The 18,316-nt window shown below is 41.4% G+C and overlaps 1 protein-coding gene across 2 annotated transcripts in view; it reads left to right on the top strand.

Moving 5' to 3' along the window:
• Window positions 1-18,316, top strand: part of TNIP3 (TNFAIP3 interacting protein 3) — a 142,432-nt gene that overhangs the window by 17,806 nt on the left and 106,310 nt on the right. For both annotated transcript variants that reach the window (XM_063941603.1, XM_063941602.1), the window contains exons 4-5: window positions 1,526-1,612; window positions 3,863-3,928. In XM_063941603.1, the coding sequence (XP_063797673.1) occupies window positions 1,526-1,612; window positions 3,863-3,928 (153 nt within the window). The remainder of the gene's footprint in view (window positions 1-1,525; window positions 1,613-3,862; window positions 3,929-18,316) is intronic.

Here is an 18,316-nt window from a genome sequence, read left to right as displayed (position 1 = left end):
CCTAGTGCCTAACACTAACTTCACCTCCCATTACCTAATCCTAACTCTCTCCTAGTGCTTAACCATAACCCTTCCATCCGGTAGCCTAACCATAATCCTCCGGTGCTTGCCTATGCAGAATATAAGCATTTCATGTGTCGACATTTTGAATATGCTGACATTCTGCAGATGCCAACATGTTCAATGATGACATTTCAATAATGTGAACATCATAACTGCATATTGACTACTTCCCGATATAAAGTAACCATGATCCCTCTAGCGGCATCGGTGTGCCCAATATTCGCAATTTGGCTTTATGCGAGCATCCCTCGAATGCTGGCATGTACATAAAGTCGATATGCAGCATGTTAACATACAGTACTTGGCATGATGACATTGACCACATCAACATTCTTCATGTCGACACTGATAAAATGTCAACATAATGAGAATGTCAACAAAATGGCCCTGGTGGTATAAAGGTTACTTACCTTTCACGGGTGGTCTGGTGGCTGCAGTGGTATCTTCCAGGTACGGTGGTGATGTCCTGATGACTTCCAGCTGACCCTGCAGTGCTTCTGGTGTCGACTATTGCTAAGCTAAACCCAAACTTTTCTCATAGTATTAGTACCTAACCCCAACCTCCATCGTGTGCAGCCTAACCCTAACCTCCCTACTAACTCTTTGCTGCTTCAACCTAACCTTAACCCTCTGATCCCTGCAGAATGTTTAAATTTCACTTGTCATCATTTTAAATATGTCATCATTCAGCAAATGTGATCTTGACATTTCAATAATGTTGACATCATAACTGTCAACATTGTGAATGTTGAGATTATGATTACATCCCCATAAAAGGACATGTTTACCTTTAATACCTACTATATCTAATACATTCCATACTATTTCTAATATGCTCATCTGTCTTGAAGCACATATAATATTCATTGCAATATACTGTATATGCAGATTTTTAGTGAGTTATATGCAAAATAAATAATATTAGTCAATACGCAAATGACTAATATAAAACATTCATGACCAGGGTATTTCATACTTTCATAACCAGACCGCATTGTTCAGTTTTGATATGTGTTGATCAAGAATCATTTTGAAAGTGCTTTATGTATTCCAACCAAGTTCATATTGTTTTTAAGACAACGAATGATTCTTTTTGATAGTACACAGTAGTAATATAAGTAACTCTTTATCGTTCATGCATTATACGAGGGGAAAGCAGGCAACAGTAAAACAATGCACTTTTCCATGGCAATAATTCTTTTTTCCCAACTAGTGCAAACTTAGAAATTTTGGCAGAGAGAAACAAACTACAGTATGTGAACAGCATGTAATGTACAAGAGAATTGTAGATAATTGGTAATAAATAATCGTATCGTGTGCGACCAGGTCAGATAAAGCACTTGCAGCCAGGCATGGTTGCATCTCACAAAATCTCACAAAATCTCTCACTTTCTGATTCTCACACCCTATTACATTTCCCCCCATGTCTTTGTTTTCATATGTTTGCTCATTTTATTTCTAGTGCTTTACACAATCAAGAAAGCAGAACGATATCTCCAGACAGGAGTTTGAGCATAGAATACAAATTCTAGAAAAACAGAGAGAAGAGGTATCATCTTAATTCTCTTAGTTATGTTTTATTTTATTTAATAATACAAATGAAATCCTGTAAGGAGTGCGTAACTGTGCTGCAATATTTTGGAGGAGTATTTACCATACTAAAATATGAGGAAAATGGCTGTTTTCAGATGGTTGCTGGCTGCCAGGGGCTTTTTAAAAGAGGAGGAGGCCTGTGTCCAGTCTCCTCCGTTCGGGCCCCCTCCTCTCTGCTGGGATTGCTGTAGAGTCTGAGCACTAGAGGGCTCAGATTTTACTGCGCATGCGTAGGTCTCCAGGAAAATGGTGCGGCGGCCATTTTCCGAGAGATTTTTCTACTGCGCATACACAGAACTCCATGAAAATGGCCACTGCTCCATTTTCACTGGGTTTTAACAGCGCTGGTCATGTTGGCGTGGGACTCTGGGGGGGGGTGAGTATTAAAAAAAATGGGTATAGCATGTGCAGTGTGGGCCCCCCTGGACTCAGGGGCCCATTATAGATATGCCAATGGTTGCTGCATTATATAGTATCATGATAATTGTCTCAGGAGAGTTTGAAGATATTTGCTGCATTTAACCCTGGTACAGATTACAAAGCAGTCCCATTAACTTTTTGTAGCTTGGCCCCCTAGCCAACATTAGGCCTGATTCAGAGGTGGTCGTAAATCCCATCGCCACTGCGATTCTGCAAACTGTGGTTCTGTAAGAATATGCTAATGACGCAGCCATGTATTTGTACAGAAAAGTCTACTGGCAGCTGTACTAATCAGCCGCTTGCTTATAGAGGCCCACCGTCAACGCATATCGGTCACATTGTAAATGCATACACAAGCAGAGTCACAGGCTGAGCCAAGCCCCCAAAATGGTTGCAACACGCCTACGTTTGACTAGCCACCCCCTTTACCTCCCACAAACACTAACTGACTGCCAACCATAGAGTGGGAATAGATCCTGTGGTGAGCACAGGGAGCCACCAAACCCTCAAGGGGACTCATAGCGTTCGCCCCGCTGCCGGCATTCTGGTGGACGGGATGACGCTGTCCGGATACTGACAGCCGGCATCCCGTCCGCCGGCAATACATATGTATTCCACATTAATACAGTTATGGTTTTTATACTGCAGTATAAAAAATTAGAAACAGGGATATTTTACATATGCATCAGCTCTGCTGGATCAGATCCCTAAAGTAAAGTGTATGCATAAGTGCTCACTTTACTTATTAGACTTCACCCAGGATGGGCTCTTTTCGGAGTCTATGTCCCGACATCTATGTAATGATATATTGATTTTAAAATTCATTTTATGATATGTGGTGATAAGGAATGTACTGTAACTTTGTGGGGCTTTTACATGAAAATTTATAAATAGGCCCATTAAGATTATTTAATATATGAAAAAAAAAATGCAATGGTATACATACACTGCAGATCAGTCTCTCTTGAGAGCAGGCTAAAAATCCATTTTAACCATTATAAGATTTTCTTCATACAGTATCCGCATCGCCCCCATTTTCTGGGAGTGCTGAGGCCGGGATCTGTATCTTCCATTGCATACATCCTCCCCGCGGGTATCTACTCAAAAAACATTTTCAGTATAGTCTAACTCAGCTTGTTTTTAGCTACTGCACCATAGGCCTAATTCAGACCTGATCGCTGGCGTGCGTTTACGCACAGCAGCCAATCAGGTCTGAATTGCACATGCACCGGCGACGCATTGCGCCGATGCATGCCAGACAGCCGACGGCTGTCTCAGCCGTGCGATCGCCTCTGCTGGATTTACATGCAGAGGCAGTCGCTGGGCGGGAGGGGGCTGGCCGGTGGTGTTTGGCCGTCGTTTAGGAGGCCCTGTCCGGGCAACGCAGGTGTGCCCGGTCCGTTGGGGGGGGGGGGGGGCTGTGGCGGCTGCGTGACGTCACATGCAGCTGTGGCGACCCTCACAGCGATGAGTAGCTCCTGCCAGAGCGCAGGAGCTGCGCTGGCAGGGAACTACTCCTGCAGTACAAAAGCATTGCCGCTGTGCAATGCTTTTGTACTAGTGTGGGGAAGTCGGGCCTGACATGCGGAGCTGACTAGCCCTGTGCTGGGCGTCCCCCCGCATGTCTGTGTGACTGATCGTAGATTTAGCACATCTACAATCAGGTCTGAATTAGGCCCCATATTGGGAGTTAGATCAGAAAGAAATTGACAATTCAACTTCTAGAAAAATATTGTTTATTTGAAAAATACAATTTGTAATGGATTATTACCATTTTATATTACAGTTACTAGAAGTCAACAAACAATGGGATCAGCAGTTTAGGCAAATGAAACAGACTTATGAAAACCAGGTAATTTTCTGATCCACTCACGTACATAAGTTAGTGGTAAACAATTCATTCAGTCATTTCAATAGGTTGCAAATGGTTTTATTCACTAGAAATTGAATATAATTCTACTTACAATATAAGGTCACAGTATGCTGCCTTTTATTATAGCTAGATCTTCATTGAATAAATATACATTGCAGAAAAGCCATTGTTGAAATATACTGTTTCGAATGTTTAATAATTGAACTTTGTAATTTGTTCCGCTGAACAAAATAATTTTTATTCTATTTCAATATGTAGTCTTGTATATTATTAAAGCTTGCAGATGTCATGTGGTGACCTAAATATAAGCCATTTCATAAATATTATTTTGCAATAATGAAACTAGTGCTGTGATTATTATATCATGCAGTATGTGCAGGGATTCAAGACCGTTTGATTGTGCACTTAAAGAGCTGTGTTATGCTGAAATAGGCAGATGTATCAATAAGACCTGCAGTAGCATTTACAGTAAGAAGCAGCAGTGGCTCCTACTTACATGCCCAGAGAGGAGAGGAGACAGCCAGCCCCGGGTCTTGGCACCTGCACAATAGGTCAGGCAGGTGACGGGACCAGCACACATGCAGACACTGTGGTGCGGCTGCACATGTGCAAACCACCAGCTTCTATGGACTGCACCGACTGCAGCCCGTAGAAGCTGGCTAGGGCTGTGCGAAAGGCAAGGATTGGCTTCCTACAGGAATACAGCTCTCTGCTTATCACAGCCCAGTCTGGCAGTCCTGGAGGAAGGAAACACCTCCCAATGGGAATGCCTTGTGTGTCTGTGACTGATAGGTAGGACTTCAAATAGGAAGTCACTGCCAGTCACAGTGTAGCCTGTGCAGTCACAGCATGCATCTGACTTCACTGACACTGAGAAAGGTGGCAGAATTTACATGGGGATGGGGGGGGGCTGCTGTCCTGCAGTTCACAGGTATAATCCATATAGTACAAAAAATTGGAAAGACAGCGCTTCAAGACAATGGTGCAGCAACAAACAGTCGAGGTGGTCACTTTCACCCCTGCAAAGTAGTGTGCCTATCAGTACCAAGGAAAGAGTCTAATGAGTGGTGACCCAGGAGCTGGAGTGTTGCAAAAAATCCCAGGAGGTAACACCGTAATGCTGTTTCTGGGTGGACATTTCTGATACCCCATGATCTCTTTTTATATAGAATTTGAATTTTGTGACTTTTTTAAACATTGTAAATAAAAACTGTGCTTCACTATATACTGTATATTCCTCTTGTCTTTTCAATTTGGTGGTATGTGAACCTTATAAGTAACAAGTTCAACCTACCAGAGAAAAGAGGACAAATTTACCTTTTGAGGATAGCTTTGACCCCTGCAATGAACATTGGGGGTCATTCCGAGTTGATCGCTAGATAAAAATGTTCGCAGCGCAGCGATTAAGTTAAAAAGCGGCACTTCTGTGCATGCGTATGCGGCGCAAAGCGCATGCGCGACACACTTTCACAACAGCCGATGTAGTTTTACACAAGATCTAGCGAGGCTTTTCATTCGCAATGTCTGCCGCAGCGTTATTGACATGAAGTGGGCGTTTCTGGGTGTCAACTGACCATTTTTAGGGAGTGTTCGGAAAAACGCAGGCGTGCCAGGAAAAACGCAGGCGTGGCTGGGAGAACGCAGGGAGTGTTTGTGACGTCAAATCCGGAACTGAACAGTCTGAAGTGATTGTAAGCGCTGAGTAGGTCTGGAGCTACTCTAAAACTGCACAATTTTTTTTTGTACCCGCTGTGCGATCCTCTCATTTGCACTTCTGCTAAGCTAAAATACACTCCCACAGGTGGCATAGCGTTTGCACGGCTGCTAAAAACTGCTAGCGAGCGATCAACTCGAAATGGCCCCCATTTTCTTTTGGTTTGGATGGCCCAAGTATTCCAGGGGTGCGCACTACTGCAAGTACCTGAATTATATAGATACAATCCGCCACTGGTAAGAAGTATTTGTGGTACAGTACTTCTGACTGAATGAGCACCAACAAGATATTTTTTCAGTTCTAAGTCATATAATACAACAATACAGTTTTTTGAAATGTGATCTATTTTGGCCTATTTTCAGACTACCAGGGATGGATTGTGCTACCAATGCAAGAGATAGTTCCCACAAGGGATTTTTTTCAGACTACCAGGGATGGATTGTGCCACTGGGAGCAAGGGATAGTCCCCGCAGGGCCGGCAACCAGCCCCGTGCTCCATTCAGTAATTTACCACAGCCTGATTAACTATTAATTCATAGTTTATGTGACCAGCAGCATTCAGAGCTTCTGTGCATGCACAGAAGCTCACTATATAGTCAGTGTAGGCGAAGTGGGCAAATACCGACCCTCTGCTTCCAGCGACTCCTGTACCGATGGGCTGCATAGACACAGCATGCAGCCACTCTGTCACTGTACTGTGCGCAACTCAACACAAGATGCACTGCTCTACATCTCGCATATTCTCTGCATTCCTTTTACATATACCATGGCTGTCCAGTGGTGGTCTGGAACAATTTATGTATGTTTTATTTTTTTCCCTGTGGTGGCCTATGTATTTTTTTTCCTGCCGGGGGTCCAGCGTGTTTATTTTTTCCTGTAGAGTCTAAATTATAAGAGTAATATAAACAAAACCACACAAAATATACTAAATAGCATATACTACAGGACATCATATGACTTCTTTATATTTCCTATTACTGATTAATTGCAAACTTACTGTACACAAGTGGCGACAATAGATGTAAACCATTAATTTAATAGTAAAAATAAAAGTTGTATTTTTCATATGGAAAGTATTGTGTGCTGGGCTTTAATGTAGAATTCTCTATAACAGGCATTCCCAACCACGGTCCTCAAGGTTCACCAACAGTGCATGTTTTAGTGATATCCAGGCAAAAGCACAGATGGTTAAATCAAAATTACTGAGCTACTAATTAAATCACCTGTGCTGAAGCCTGGATATCACTAAAACCTGCACTGTTGGTGTGCCTTGAGGACCGTGGTTGGGAATGCCTGCTCTATACAGATTGCAGAACTGAAAGTGAAACTATTAATATGTCAACAACATAATACTGGAGATGTACAGATATTGAAAGATGAAGGAAGATGAGTGTAGAGATCAATACAAAGACAGGGACATCCAACAGGTAATATTTGTAACTTTTTTTTGGAACAAAAAAATATGTTTAGCACCAGCAAGTTAAATAATGCTGCACACTAATGGATTATGATGCAAGTGCTATTAATTGAGTAATTTTTTTCCAATTATTATTACTATTATTAGATTTTATTTCTGAGGTGCCATAAGGATTCAGTAGCGCCGTACATAAGGGTAAAAATATGAACTAGAAAACAAAATAGAAATTAATATATTGAGCATTTAATTTCACAGATAATTAAAGTGTATAATCATTTAAAGAAGATAAGGGGCAGAGATGCATGTAACATGATTTTGAGACAGATTGAATGTGGGGAACAAAAGACAGTTCAGAGTCAAGGATGACACCTAGGCATCGAGCTTCTGGGGTAGGATTAATTGTTGAGTTCTCAACGGTGACAGAGATATCAAGTTGGTAACTACCATTGGCCGGTGGAAATATAATTTGACAGTCACAAGGATTACTTACTGTGGAATTCAAAAAAATAAAAGAAGAATATTAGTTGTTGAGGAAAAAAAATTATGTTCTAAGCAAAATAAATCATCAATGTGAAATAAGCCACATGAATGTTGAATGTTTTCTATGCAATATGTATATGTATGCAGTGATTAACATATTATAAGTGAGTGGGTGCAGAGGTGGAACTATCAGTGGTGCACCTGGTGCATTGCATTGGAGTCCGCAACTATTAAGGGGCCCACAGCCGGCAGCTAATGAGTCAAACAGACTCATCACTACGCCCGCCGCCGCTGTGCTCCATGAGTCGAGAGTCTGACTAGAGGACCGTGGAGACGCGTTCCGACCAGAGGCTCAGAGGAGGGGCAATGGGGGTTTCCTCTGTCATCTCTCCTCAGCTCCTTCTCTCTGCCTACTGAGTGATGTAGACTAACTGGCTGGATAGCTGGTGCTGAGGGGGAGGCATGCTGCTGGGGATGTTGCCCAGGTGGATAGGAGGAGCAGCACAGCACTTACCTCTGCCTGCAGAGCCAACCCATCTCACAGCTCATCTCACAGTCAAACCACAGTGATCTGAAGTGGACCCATGCCCTGTATCCGACCTCAGAAGTAAGTAATCTTATGAATGTCACTGCTTGCAGCTGCCTCACAGCTTTCATCCTCTGCCTCCCCAATCATCACTATGTCCCTCAGCAAGAAATTTGGTAACTGCTCAATCCAATTAGTAATGTCATGCAGGTGCATGAAAGGGAGGGGTTATTCTGAGCAAGAAACAACAACCACTAGTATCTCCCAGTACCAAGGATAACATCAGCAACATATATTTAAAAACTACATGGTGGTAGATTATCCAGAATTCTCAGTTGCATATATTTGCAAAGATATGGTAAGCCCTTGGATCAACTTTAAGGTGTCACTGAGTACTGGGGATATTATCTTTAAGTCTAAGTCCAGGGTGCGCATCCCACATATTGGCAAGGGCCAGACACCCAAGGGTAGGGGATACATACCTCCCAACAAGACCCTCTCCAAGAGGGACAGAATGCTCTGCTCCTGGACTTTCCTCTTAATCTATGATTGCCAACATCCGTGCTGAAACACCTTTCTTATCCATTAACCTGTTCAACATAGGTGAGGACAATCATAAATTAAGAGAGAAGTCCAGAATCAGAGCATTGTGTCCTTCCTGGAGAGGGTCATGTTGGGAGGTATGGGGATGCAGTTGCGTGAACGGTGGTCAGGAAAATACCGGTCATGATACCCATTCTGGGATCCAAGCCCCCAACAATCCCGATAGTTGGCATGCCAACTAACAGGGACTATCCCCACTTGTGGGTGTTCATGACACCTATAGAGTGGGAACAGCAGCGAGCCCGCAGCTCACACACACCCCTCTCCCCCTACGGGCATCTCGAAGGATGGATCCCTGCATCGGTATGGTGACCAGCGGTCTCCTGACTGCCAGTCATACATACCCAACACCAGGGTAGCAGGCTAAAGTGTTGATGAATATTAGGAAGCAAAAGCTATATCTAAAAGATGATACACATGTAAAAAATTTATGTCATCCACTAGTTGCCTGTCACCTACTGTCTGCACAGTAACTCACTCTCTTCCATTCATCCACTGTGTCCCTGTCACCCTCTCCCTGTCACCCAATATCACCATCATCCACTGTCTCTATCACCCACTGTTTCCCTTTCACCCACTATGCCCCCTGTCACCACTCTCTCCCTATCACCCTCTACCTGTCACCCACTATCTCCTTGTCAGCCAGTATCTCCCTGTTACCCTCGCCCTGTCACCTATTCTCTCCGTTACCCACTATCTCCATCACCCACTCTCTCCCTGTCACCACTATCTCCCTGTCACTGATAATCTCCCTGTCACCCCAACCTCTCCAGTCACCCACTATCTTCCTTTCACCCCTACCTCCCCAGTCACCCACTATCTCCCAGTCACCCTTTGATTCCACTGTCACCCTTTGTCTCTCTATTTACTTCTCCCTGGCTCCCTTTGCCTTCTCCTATCACACTCTGCCTCTCCCCATTACCCACTGTCTCCCCAATCACCAACTGATTCTCCCTAACTACCAATCCTTGCCTCTCTTAGCCACCACTACCAGTCACCCACTGACTCTAAGTCACCACCTGCTTCTCCTGCTGTCACTCATAGACTCTCCCATCATCAGCAACTGCTTCTCTCTGTTCACCCACTGCATCTCCCATAGAATGGAGGAGGGGGATGTCCCGAGCATATTTTTGCCCCAGGGTCCACCACCTCCCTGTTTCACACTGGGTGGGTAATACATGTACAAAGAGGCAAAAATTGCCTTCCTAAAATTAGTGGATTATAATGGGTCATATGGGCCGACTGTCAAGGTCTCAAGGGTGTTGGAGAGAAGCCTCCTCTAGCAAGTCCCTTTAATTGTCTGTTTGATACCTTTTGTTTACCAATCGATTGGGAATCCCAGGAAGCAGACAACACACTCAGTTATGTCCACAAAATGAGACTGAAGCTACTTTATTCAGCATGACATTATATAGCAGAAAATTACTTTCATGAAAAACTGATATATGTCACAAAGTATAACAAAATGCATCTCTTCCCAGAAACCCTCTCTAGCTAACCCCCTCCATTGTGTCCTTCAAGAGAAGTCTAAACACAAGACAAACTGCCTAATAACATGTTTTCAAGACTTATAGCTACGACCTTCCTTCGCACAGAACGTACTAACTGTGAAATGTCAGCATTATTATGATTTATTAGCAAAGCATCTTTCTTATTCACTACATCATGGCTGCTACTTAACAAAATGGCTGATAGCTGCTTAAGTTCAATACATCTATCTCCCTCAGTCCCTCTTTTTCATAATAAAATGACATTACAGTTGATAATAATATGAGACTAAGCAAGCAGTCTAGCTATAATGGTGCTAAAGGCTATGTTCCCGTAGGACTGTGCTTGTCACTCTATCCCACGGAAGGTAAAGAACCGTTCGCATCATATCCATTAAGTTAGACTGTTCACGGCTCATTCTTGCCAAGCTCTTCTGTAGTTTCTTAAACTTAGAGGATTCACATCTTTGAGTTTACAGATTTCTTTCAAGCTGAAAGGAAAGGAAACAAAATAGCATCTTAAAACACAGATATATGCAAATTGCTAAGCCAACAATTTTTAATAAAAACATCACTATTTCAACAATCTACTCTTTGATCCCACTGAACCAATTAGCTGGGTTTAAGCAGGACATTTCGCTAAACCACTTCTTGCACACTATTTGTTTCATTAGTAGTAAATATACAACACATTTTTGGAGTTCTCCTCATACACATTTTTAAAAAATGTCACACTACTTTGTAGTATGTATTTGCTACAAAGAAATTTAAAACCCTTATACGCTTATATGTAGTGGGGACAGATGTCCATTCCCCTCCTTTTCCAGATGTGGGTCCATGCATTTCTTAATGAACTTAATGAACTGGTATCTTTGGACTTCTAGAGATTTCATGATCTTTACCTTAACTTGACTAACACAAGATCTAGTGTGATACCACACTTCTTATATACTATATATATATATTTATATATATATACCACATATATAAGAAGTACATACTTATATACTAAACACTGGTACGTAACTTTGGATTGGCGGACATGCCAGTTTCCCTCTGCCCTCTCCTGTGAGGTATATAGAGTATATTATGATTACAATAAGTACTGAAGTTCCCAATATAATGACCCATAGTGGTCTGTCTAGTTTAAGCCCAATTGGCCTCTGCACGGTTATGTATTTCATTGTACAAACTTAACTTGAGCAAATTTGCAGTGGAACCCAAGTCTCTCTTTCCTTAATTAACACAAAAATGGGCGTGGTCGGCAACACTCGATATGGACCATCAAATCTGGGCTCAAGTGACTCTCTCACGTGTCTTTCCAGATACATCCAATCTCCTGGTTAAAGCTTGTGGGGATTCAGATCTGCTCCTGAATCTGGGAGAGAGGCAAAACTAAAAAATACAGAGGTGTCAGTTTCTTCAGTAAGACTTTTTAACATATGCAGTCAAATTACCTTATTTATGCTGTAACTCTTATGGATAATAACATCCTATCTTAGTTATGCTATCAAACAATATTTCATAAGGTGAATAACCTATGATTTTACTGAATATGGTTCTACTATTAACCAGTACTAAAAATAAACACTTTAGCATCCCTTTGTGGTTTCTGTGACATACCTACTAACCTGTGGTGGATACATGGAATGCCTGTTGTATTCCCAAATCATATCTTATGTACTACATTATTTCTTTAATGAAATAAATACCGCTATCTGCCACTATAACTTTTGGTACTCCATATCTGCAAATAACTTCAGAAACTAATTTTCTAGCTCTTGATTTTGCTGTGGCTTTTGCCATTGGCAAATAACTGAAAATGTCTGTGGCTACCAATACATCTTTGGCAACTAAATATAGTCAATTTGCAGTCTTTGAAATGGAAAATAACTTTTGGGGATTGCTCCAAGGGTTGACTTAACCTTCTGTCCTAGATTGGACATTTCCACATATCCAGTTAGCTTGTACGAACTTGGTTGCAGCTGGATAACATCCTGGAACCATCCATCTTTTATTAACTGAATGTCCCATTTGATCCTTTCCCAGGTGTGTGAGTTCATGGTTGACTTGACACATAAGTGGATATATGCTTCTGCGTAAGCATAACTTCTTTTCTAATTTCCATAAGCCAGTGTCTTCTTCTTGTCTGGCTCCTCTTGTCTGTCATGCTGCTTTTTCTTCAGGACCTGCTTGTTCCTGAAATTTCTTCAAATCCTGTAGATTAGACATTTGAGGCTTTGCTTCTTTCTGTTACTTCTGTATGTGTGGGGTAGACGGCTACCTTTACTAGTTGGTTGTTTGGTTGCTTTCATTATCCACAGACTACTTTCTCACTCTCTCCTGCTTGGTTCTGAAGTTCAATCAGCGTAACATAATCAGGCATCTGGTCTGGCACTGGAATGGTTACTGTTTAGGCTTGCCTTTCCTGCTGAGGGCATCTCGCTGCCCTCTTGGCTTCAGCATCTTGCCAGATTGTGGCCTCTTGTTTCAGGAGTATAATTTCTTGCATGTGCCTGGATCTTCATTACTGCAACTTTTTCTGTGGCCCTTGCAGAGCTCTGAACTGGTGTCTGATCAGTGAAGCATGTTGTATGTCTTCGCCACTTGCCTTCTTGAAGACTCTGCTTTTCCATATCTGGCCCACACTCTTGTACTGGGATGGTAAGGATCCTGAATCCACAACTTCATGTGCAGTGGGTACTACATATCCTGTATAAGGAATTCTATCCTCATGGTACCTTGATCCATCCACATATAGCTCATGCTGAGCATAAGGTAGTTCTTCTTCCAGTAAAGCCACACAGTCATGGGAAAAAGAAAAATTTTGCCCTTAGTAGAACTATCAACTTGCTATGGATTTTGCTTAGTAGAACTATCAGCTTGCTCTAGACCATCCCTCTGCGTCCATGATGATCTGTTCCTATCTTGCTCTTCTGGACCACCTTCCTGGTCCTCATCATCATCATCTTCTTTCTTGCTGATCCATCAGTAGATAATGAAGATAATCTGTTTCTCCCTCCTTTTGAATCATGATATTCAACACCTTCATATATTAATGTTGGAAAAAGGGTTGCTGGGTTGAGGGTAGTACATCTTCTAATGCAGGCTTTCCCAACCACGGTCCTCAAGGCACACCAACAGTGCATGTTTTAGTGATATCCAGGCTTCAGCACAGGTGACTTAATTAGTAGCTCAGTTATTTTGATTTAACCATCTGTGCTGCAGCCTGGATATCACTAAAACCTGCACTGTTGGTGTGCCTTGAGGACCGTGGTTGGGAAAGCCTGTTCTAATGGTTACTTTGTTGGACTTAGCAGTGCTACTTCATACATGGTCAGCCTTGCTGCTGACAGGTGGTTGGTTGGTTGGTTCTTGCTTGTTGAAGCTTCTCTGTACCTGCATGTGGTACCTGGATGATAAGTTCATGCTTCAGCACTATGCCTGCACTCTTGTCCTCTTCTAGGACTGCTGATTAAGGACTGTGTCTGTGCTCTTGTCCTCTTCTAGGACTGTTGCTCCTGCCACTGCTCTGGTGCTGGTAGGTGCTCCTTGAGTACTGCTGTCAAGCTAGCTTGAGTGGTAGGTCACTGGTCTTCGCCTCAGTCCATAAATTTGCGTAAGGACTTCTATGTATGGTCTTCTTCTTGAATAGTCAGGTAGTTCTAGGGCTTGAGATGAGGCAACTGCTGCTTCCAATTGTTCAATTGCCTCATTCATCTGTTGCTGTGTGTAGGATGTGGATGGCTCCTCCCTTTCAGTGTTGTCATACAATGCTTGCATGTAGACTGATGCTAGAGGTATCCATTTTCTGCAGTATCCTACTAGGCCCAGGAATGATCATCTGACTTGCTTGACACTGGTTGGCATCTCAGCTTGCAGTGTGAATTCCTTTCTCTCTTCTGTTAGATGTTGGGTACCTTGAGTATCCTATGAAGATTACTTTTTGCTTTGCTAGCTGCAATTTCTTCTTTTCGAGGCTATGCAGTCTTGTTCTTCCAGAAACTTTAATAAGGACACTGTCTCTTCTTGGTACTTCTTTTAGTGGTGGTGGCAATCAGCAGGTCATTCACATCCTGTATTTAGCTTTGTCTTCTGGATAAATCACTTGGTGATGTAGCCCTCCCTGGGGTACTCTGGTCTGGTAGTATTGCTTACTTTCTTCCATAACCGGTACTGTGGAAATGAGCCAATACTGAATTTCTGTTCCAACTTGCTTCTAAATGGTTCTGTATTTCCTGTGATAAGTTGCTGGAAAACTCAACTTCTGCTGAGGTGTACTGTATTCTTTCTTGGATAAGCTCCAGCACATTGTGTTTCAGCAAAGTCACTGGACATTTACTCCGAGGTCAAGAACTGGACTGGTATTGGTGACTGTAGTTCTTGCATCTCCTGTCCCTTTAAGAGTTTCTGATATCATCAGTTCTTGTGATACCTCCCGCTGCTGTCTTCTGCATCTTCTGGCTCTAGTATGCATTAGACACAATACAATTATGCACATGCTGCTCCAGTGTGCAAGGTGACTGTAATTATACATTCCATTGTTTCTTCTGGAGACATTATGTTCACTGGGGAGTACCTGAAGAAGCTTGTACTTTATATTGGCAGAGGAAGCATCATTCATTTGCCTTCTGGGACTTCTTCTGTCTTGTTCCTTATTATTTGCTTTGACTTTGGAGTTGCTGGTGCTTCAAATCTTATAATCATGGCATCATATCTGTAATATTGCCATGTAATACTGACCACTTGTCAGATGTCTTTCTTTGTCTTTCTTAAAGCAGACATCCTTTAGTCTCCAAACTTTCATGGGACCTTCAAATTGCTTTTCAACTTTTATTTTTCCAATCACCTCTCTTTATGATCCATCCATTATCCTACATTCTTTGTCCTTTTTTCACTTGCATATTTTTTTCTTCTGCTGCTGGCATGTCATCTTCTTAGTCCAAGTCCACTCATGCTGGTGTTCAACAAAATGATGTCCATGCTAGGAGTTGTTGTTCCTCTTTGTCTTACTTTTCCTGTGAAAGGTAGACTTGTATAGCAGCTTGTATTTCAGGTTACATCTTTGCTGGAATGTTGTAGGTACTCTTGCTTTCTTGCAGGGGTTAGGGCTTGACCTCCCAATCCAGTTGCTTTGATGGCCTGATCTGTAAGCAAATGCAGAGAAATCTGGTTGTGCATAAAAAAAAACAGTTCTTGAAACCCTTGTGTCTCCTGTGGGTAAAGTCACTTTTGTCAAAATGACAGTGGCGGCTGGGTACACTGTTGCTGCCGCTGACACAGGGGTTGCACACCCTCACATTCTATCATCTCGTGTGTGCTGCCTAACATATGGCTGATAAGAAACCTGTTGTCATGTTATTAAACATGTTCTAAATTTACTAAAGAGGGTATATATATATATATATATATATATATATATATCATACATCACACACGTATTTACTTAAACAATGCAGCAGGATTCTATTCCCTCAAACCTTGTAACTTGTTTACAATTCCCAACACATTTGACTGACACCATGGTATGTAATGTTCTCAATCAATATGTTTGGAGCTGCAATGTCCAACTCATTTTCCCCTGCACCAAAACTGCATTACAAAACTTTAAGTATTTTAAACAATAGCAACATGCTGCATGCAAAAAAGTAGGTACAACAGGGTGCGCTAATGAGCTGATAGATTCCTAAATGTGAAAATATCACAATCCTTTGTACAATGGTGATAAAATTCCCCTAAAAATGGAATCAAAATACTTCCCTTAATGCTTCACAAATGCTCACAGTTTTCCAACGGATTCCATATGTAAAGGAAACAACAGAATGGCATATAGTGTAGTATGTTTGTACAAGGGTATTTAATATTTCTGTAATAGCAACTTCTTCATAAAACTTAAAAATTTAATATAAATTACAAATTAATTAATTAACACACAATGTAGAAATCTTGTTAAAAAAATGCACCCAAATGGAGAGTGATATTAGGGTGGAGGATTACCAGATAGTAAAGTCAGGCCTTAAGATGTAACGCGTTGCAGCTGGAGAGTGGAGTGTGTGCCTCTACTTAATTGGGGAAAAGGTGAACCAGGTGGAAGGGGGATACGGTCAAGGGAACAAGGTTCCGGAGCCTGACATCCCATATTTACATCTTAAGGCCTGACTTTCACTACTATCTGGTAATCCTCCACCCTAATATCACCCTCCATTTGGGTGCATTTTTTAACAAGATTTCTACATTGTTTGTGTGTTAATTTGTAATTTATATTACATTTTTAAGTTTTATGAAGAAGTTGCTATTACAGAAATATTAAATACCCTTGTACAAACATACTACACTATATGCCATTCTGTTGTTTCCTTTACATATGGAATCCGTTGGAAAACTGTGAGCATTTGTGAAGCATTAAGGGAAGTATTTTGATTCCATTTTTAGGGGAATTTTATCACCATTGTACAAAGGATTGTGATATTTTCACATTTAGGAATCTATCAGCTCATTAGCGCACCCTGTTGTACCTACTTTTTTGCATGCCACATTCTATATCTAGGTATAAGGGAATACCATTGGTTCAAAGAGGGGGTGCTGCTTATAAGGGGCTCACCTGGTGCCATATTAGCTCTATAGATCTATCTACACCACAATAGCAACATGCTGTAATAATGAGCACTATGCTTACTATCTTAAGCTACCTGACAGCTGAGAATGTTTCTGTAAACCAAAACTAAAATACACATTGCATATGTGAAAATTTACTTTATGAAAGTAGATAAATCTACTTAATTATTATGTGTAGTCACCCATTAATATACTTTGCAGTAGCATGTTCTCTAAATTTTAATGTTTTCTAATTATCTTTAAAACCTTCTAAGGCATTCAGGAATAAAATTACAATTATTTTTCTAATGCAATTTTTGCTTACTGTTATATTATCCATATTCCATCATCATAAACATTTGTACATCCGCATGTCATTAGTCACGTAGAACTAACAGGTGAATTGTTACCCTATTTCCCATCCCCAACCTGCATATTTGCAGAGTACATAGAATAACAGAGTATACTTGATAATGTTACTATTACGATAAACCTTGATATATCAGTTATCTATTGTTCAGATTTTGTAAAGTTTTGGATTTACACACTGGTACTTTGGCCATACGGACCTAGTTTTTGTGGCTTCCCTGTGGGATTTACAACATGAACAGGCTGTGGCTGATTACTTTGCCTGTCAGTTCCTTTCCCTTTGCTGTCACATTTACATTTCCATAAACCTTGCTTATAATGAGTAACCCTTAACTTTCCCTTATTACCGCTTCTAGTACTTCTATTACTACGTGCTGTGGGCAGTACCCCATATTTATTAGGTCTGCATTTTTCAGACCTAGGAACATTACAATTTTGACAATCTCTATTTGTACATTTCCATCCTGATACTTTTGTATAAACCAGGGAACAATTTGGATCCACTGTTCTTGTGGATGACATAATAAAATTATTCTGGGGGTTGGGTACAACTAAACCATTAAGTATTTTTAACACTCAAGTATATTAACCTTAGGTAACATTAACACTTAGGTATTTTTCCAAGTATCAATATCCAGGATCTAAAGGATCATGGGATATGCAGCTATGTGCTCAATTTCTTAACATAGCAAGGAAACTCAGCCACTCTTTGCCGATATCACTTGGTTTTGGAATAAAGTGACACCCCATCAATATATAAACAGTCTCTACTGAGTCCATAGTGTTTCTCCACACTCCTGGTTCAGCACAAAACGAAATAGCTCTCAATATAAAAGGGCTCTGCCCTTTCTTTTCTAGAAATGCCACACACAAACACTCTGAGCATACGTCTTCTGTCAACATGTGTATACGCTTTTAGCTACTTATTCATACAGGTGATGTATTAAACAATATGCTCCTACCTCATTAGTCAACACTTCCCTTCCTCTGGGACGTTTGCCCCTTACACAAATTGCACCAATAAGTGCCTATTTTTCCTTCCCTAGTACTGACAATTTACTGCGCTGTCCCTTTGCGTGTGATTGATCAGTTCACTTTGCGAAATCCTTCAGGGCTGCACCTTTACTTGCACTGCGCAGTATAAAAAACAAAAGTCATTACAACCTCTGCTTAAAAG

The sequence above is a fragment of the Pseudophryne corroboree genome, chromosome 1 (assembly GCF_028390025.1).
Source record: "Pseudophryne corroboree isolate aPseCor3 chromosome 1, aPseCor3.hap2, whole genome shotgun sequence".
NCBI lineage: Eukaryota > Metazoa > Chordata > Amphibia > Anura > Myobatrachidae > Pseudophryne > Pseudophryne corroboree.
Note: the sequence above shows the minus strand (reverse complement) of the source record. Positions and strands in the feature narration are given on the sequence as shown.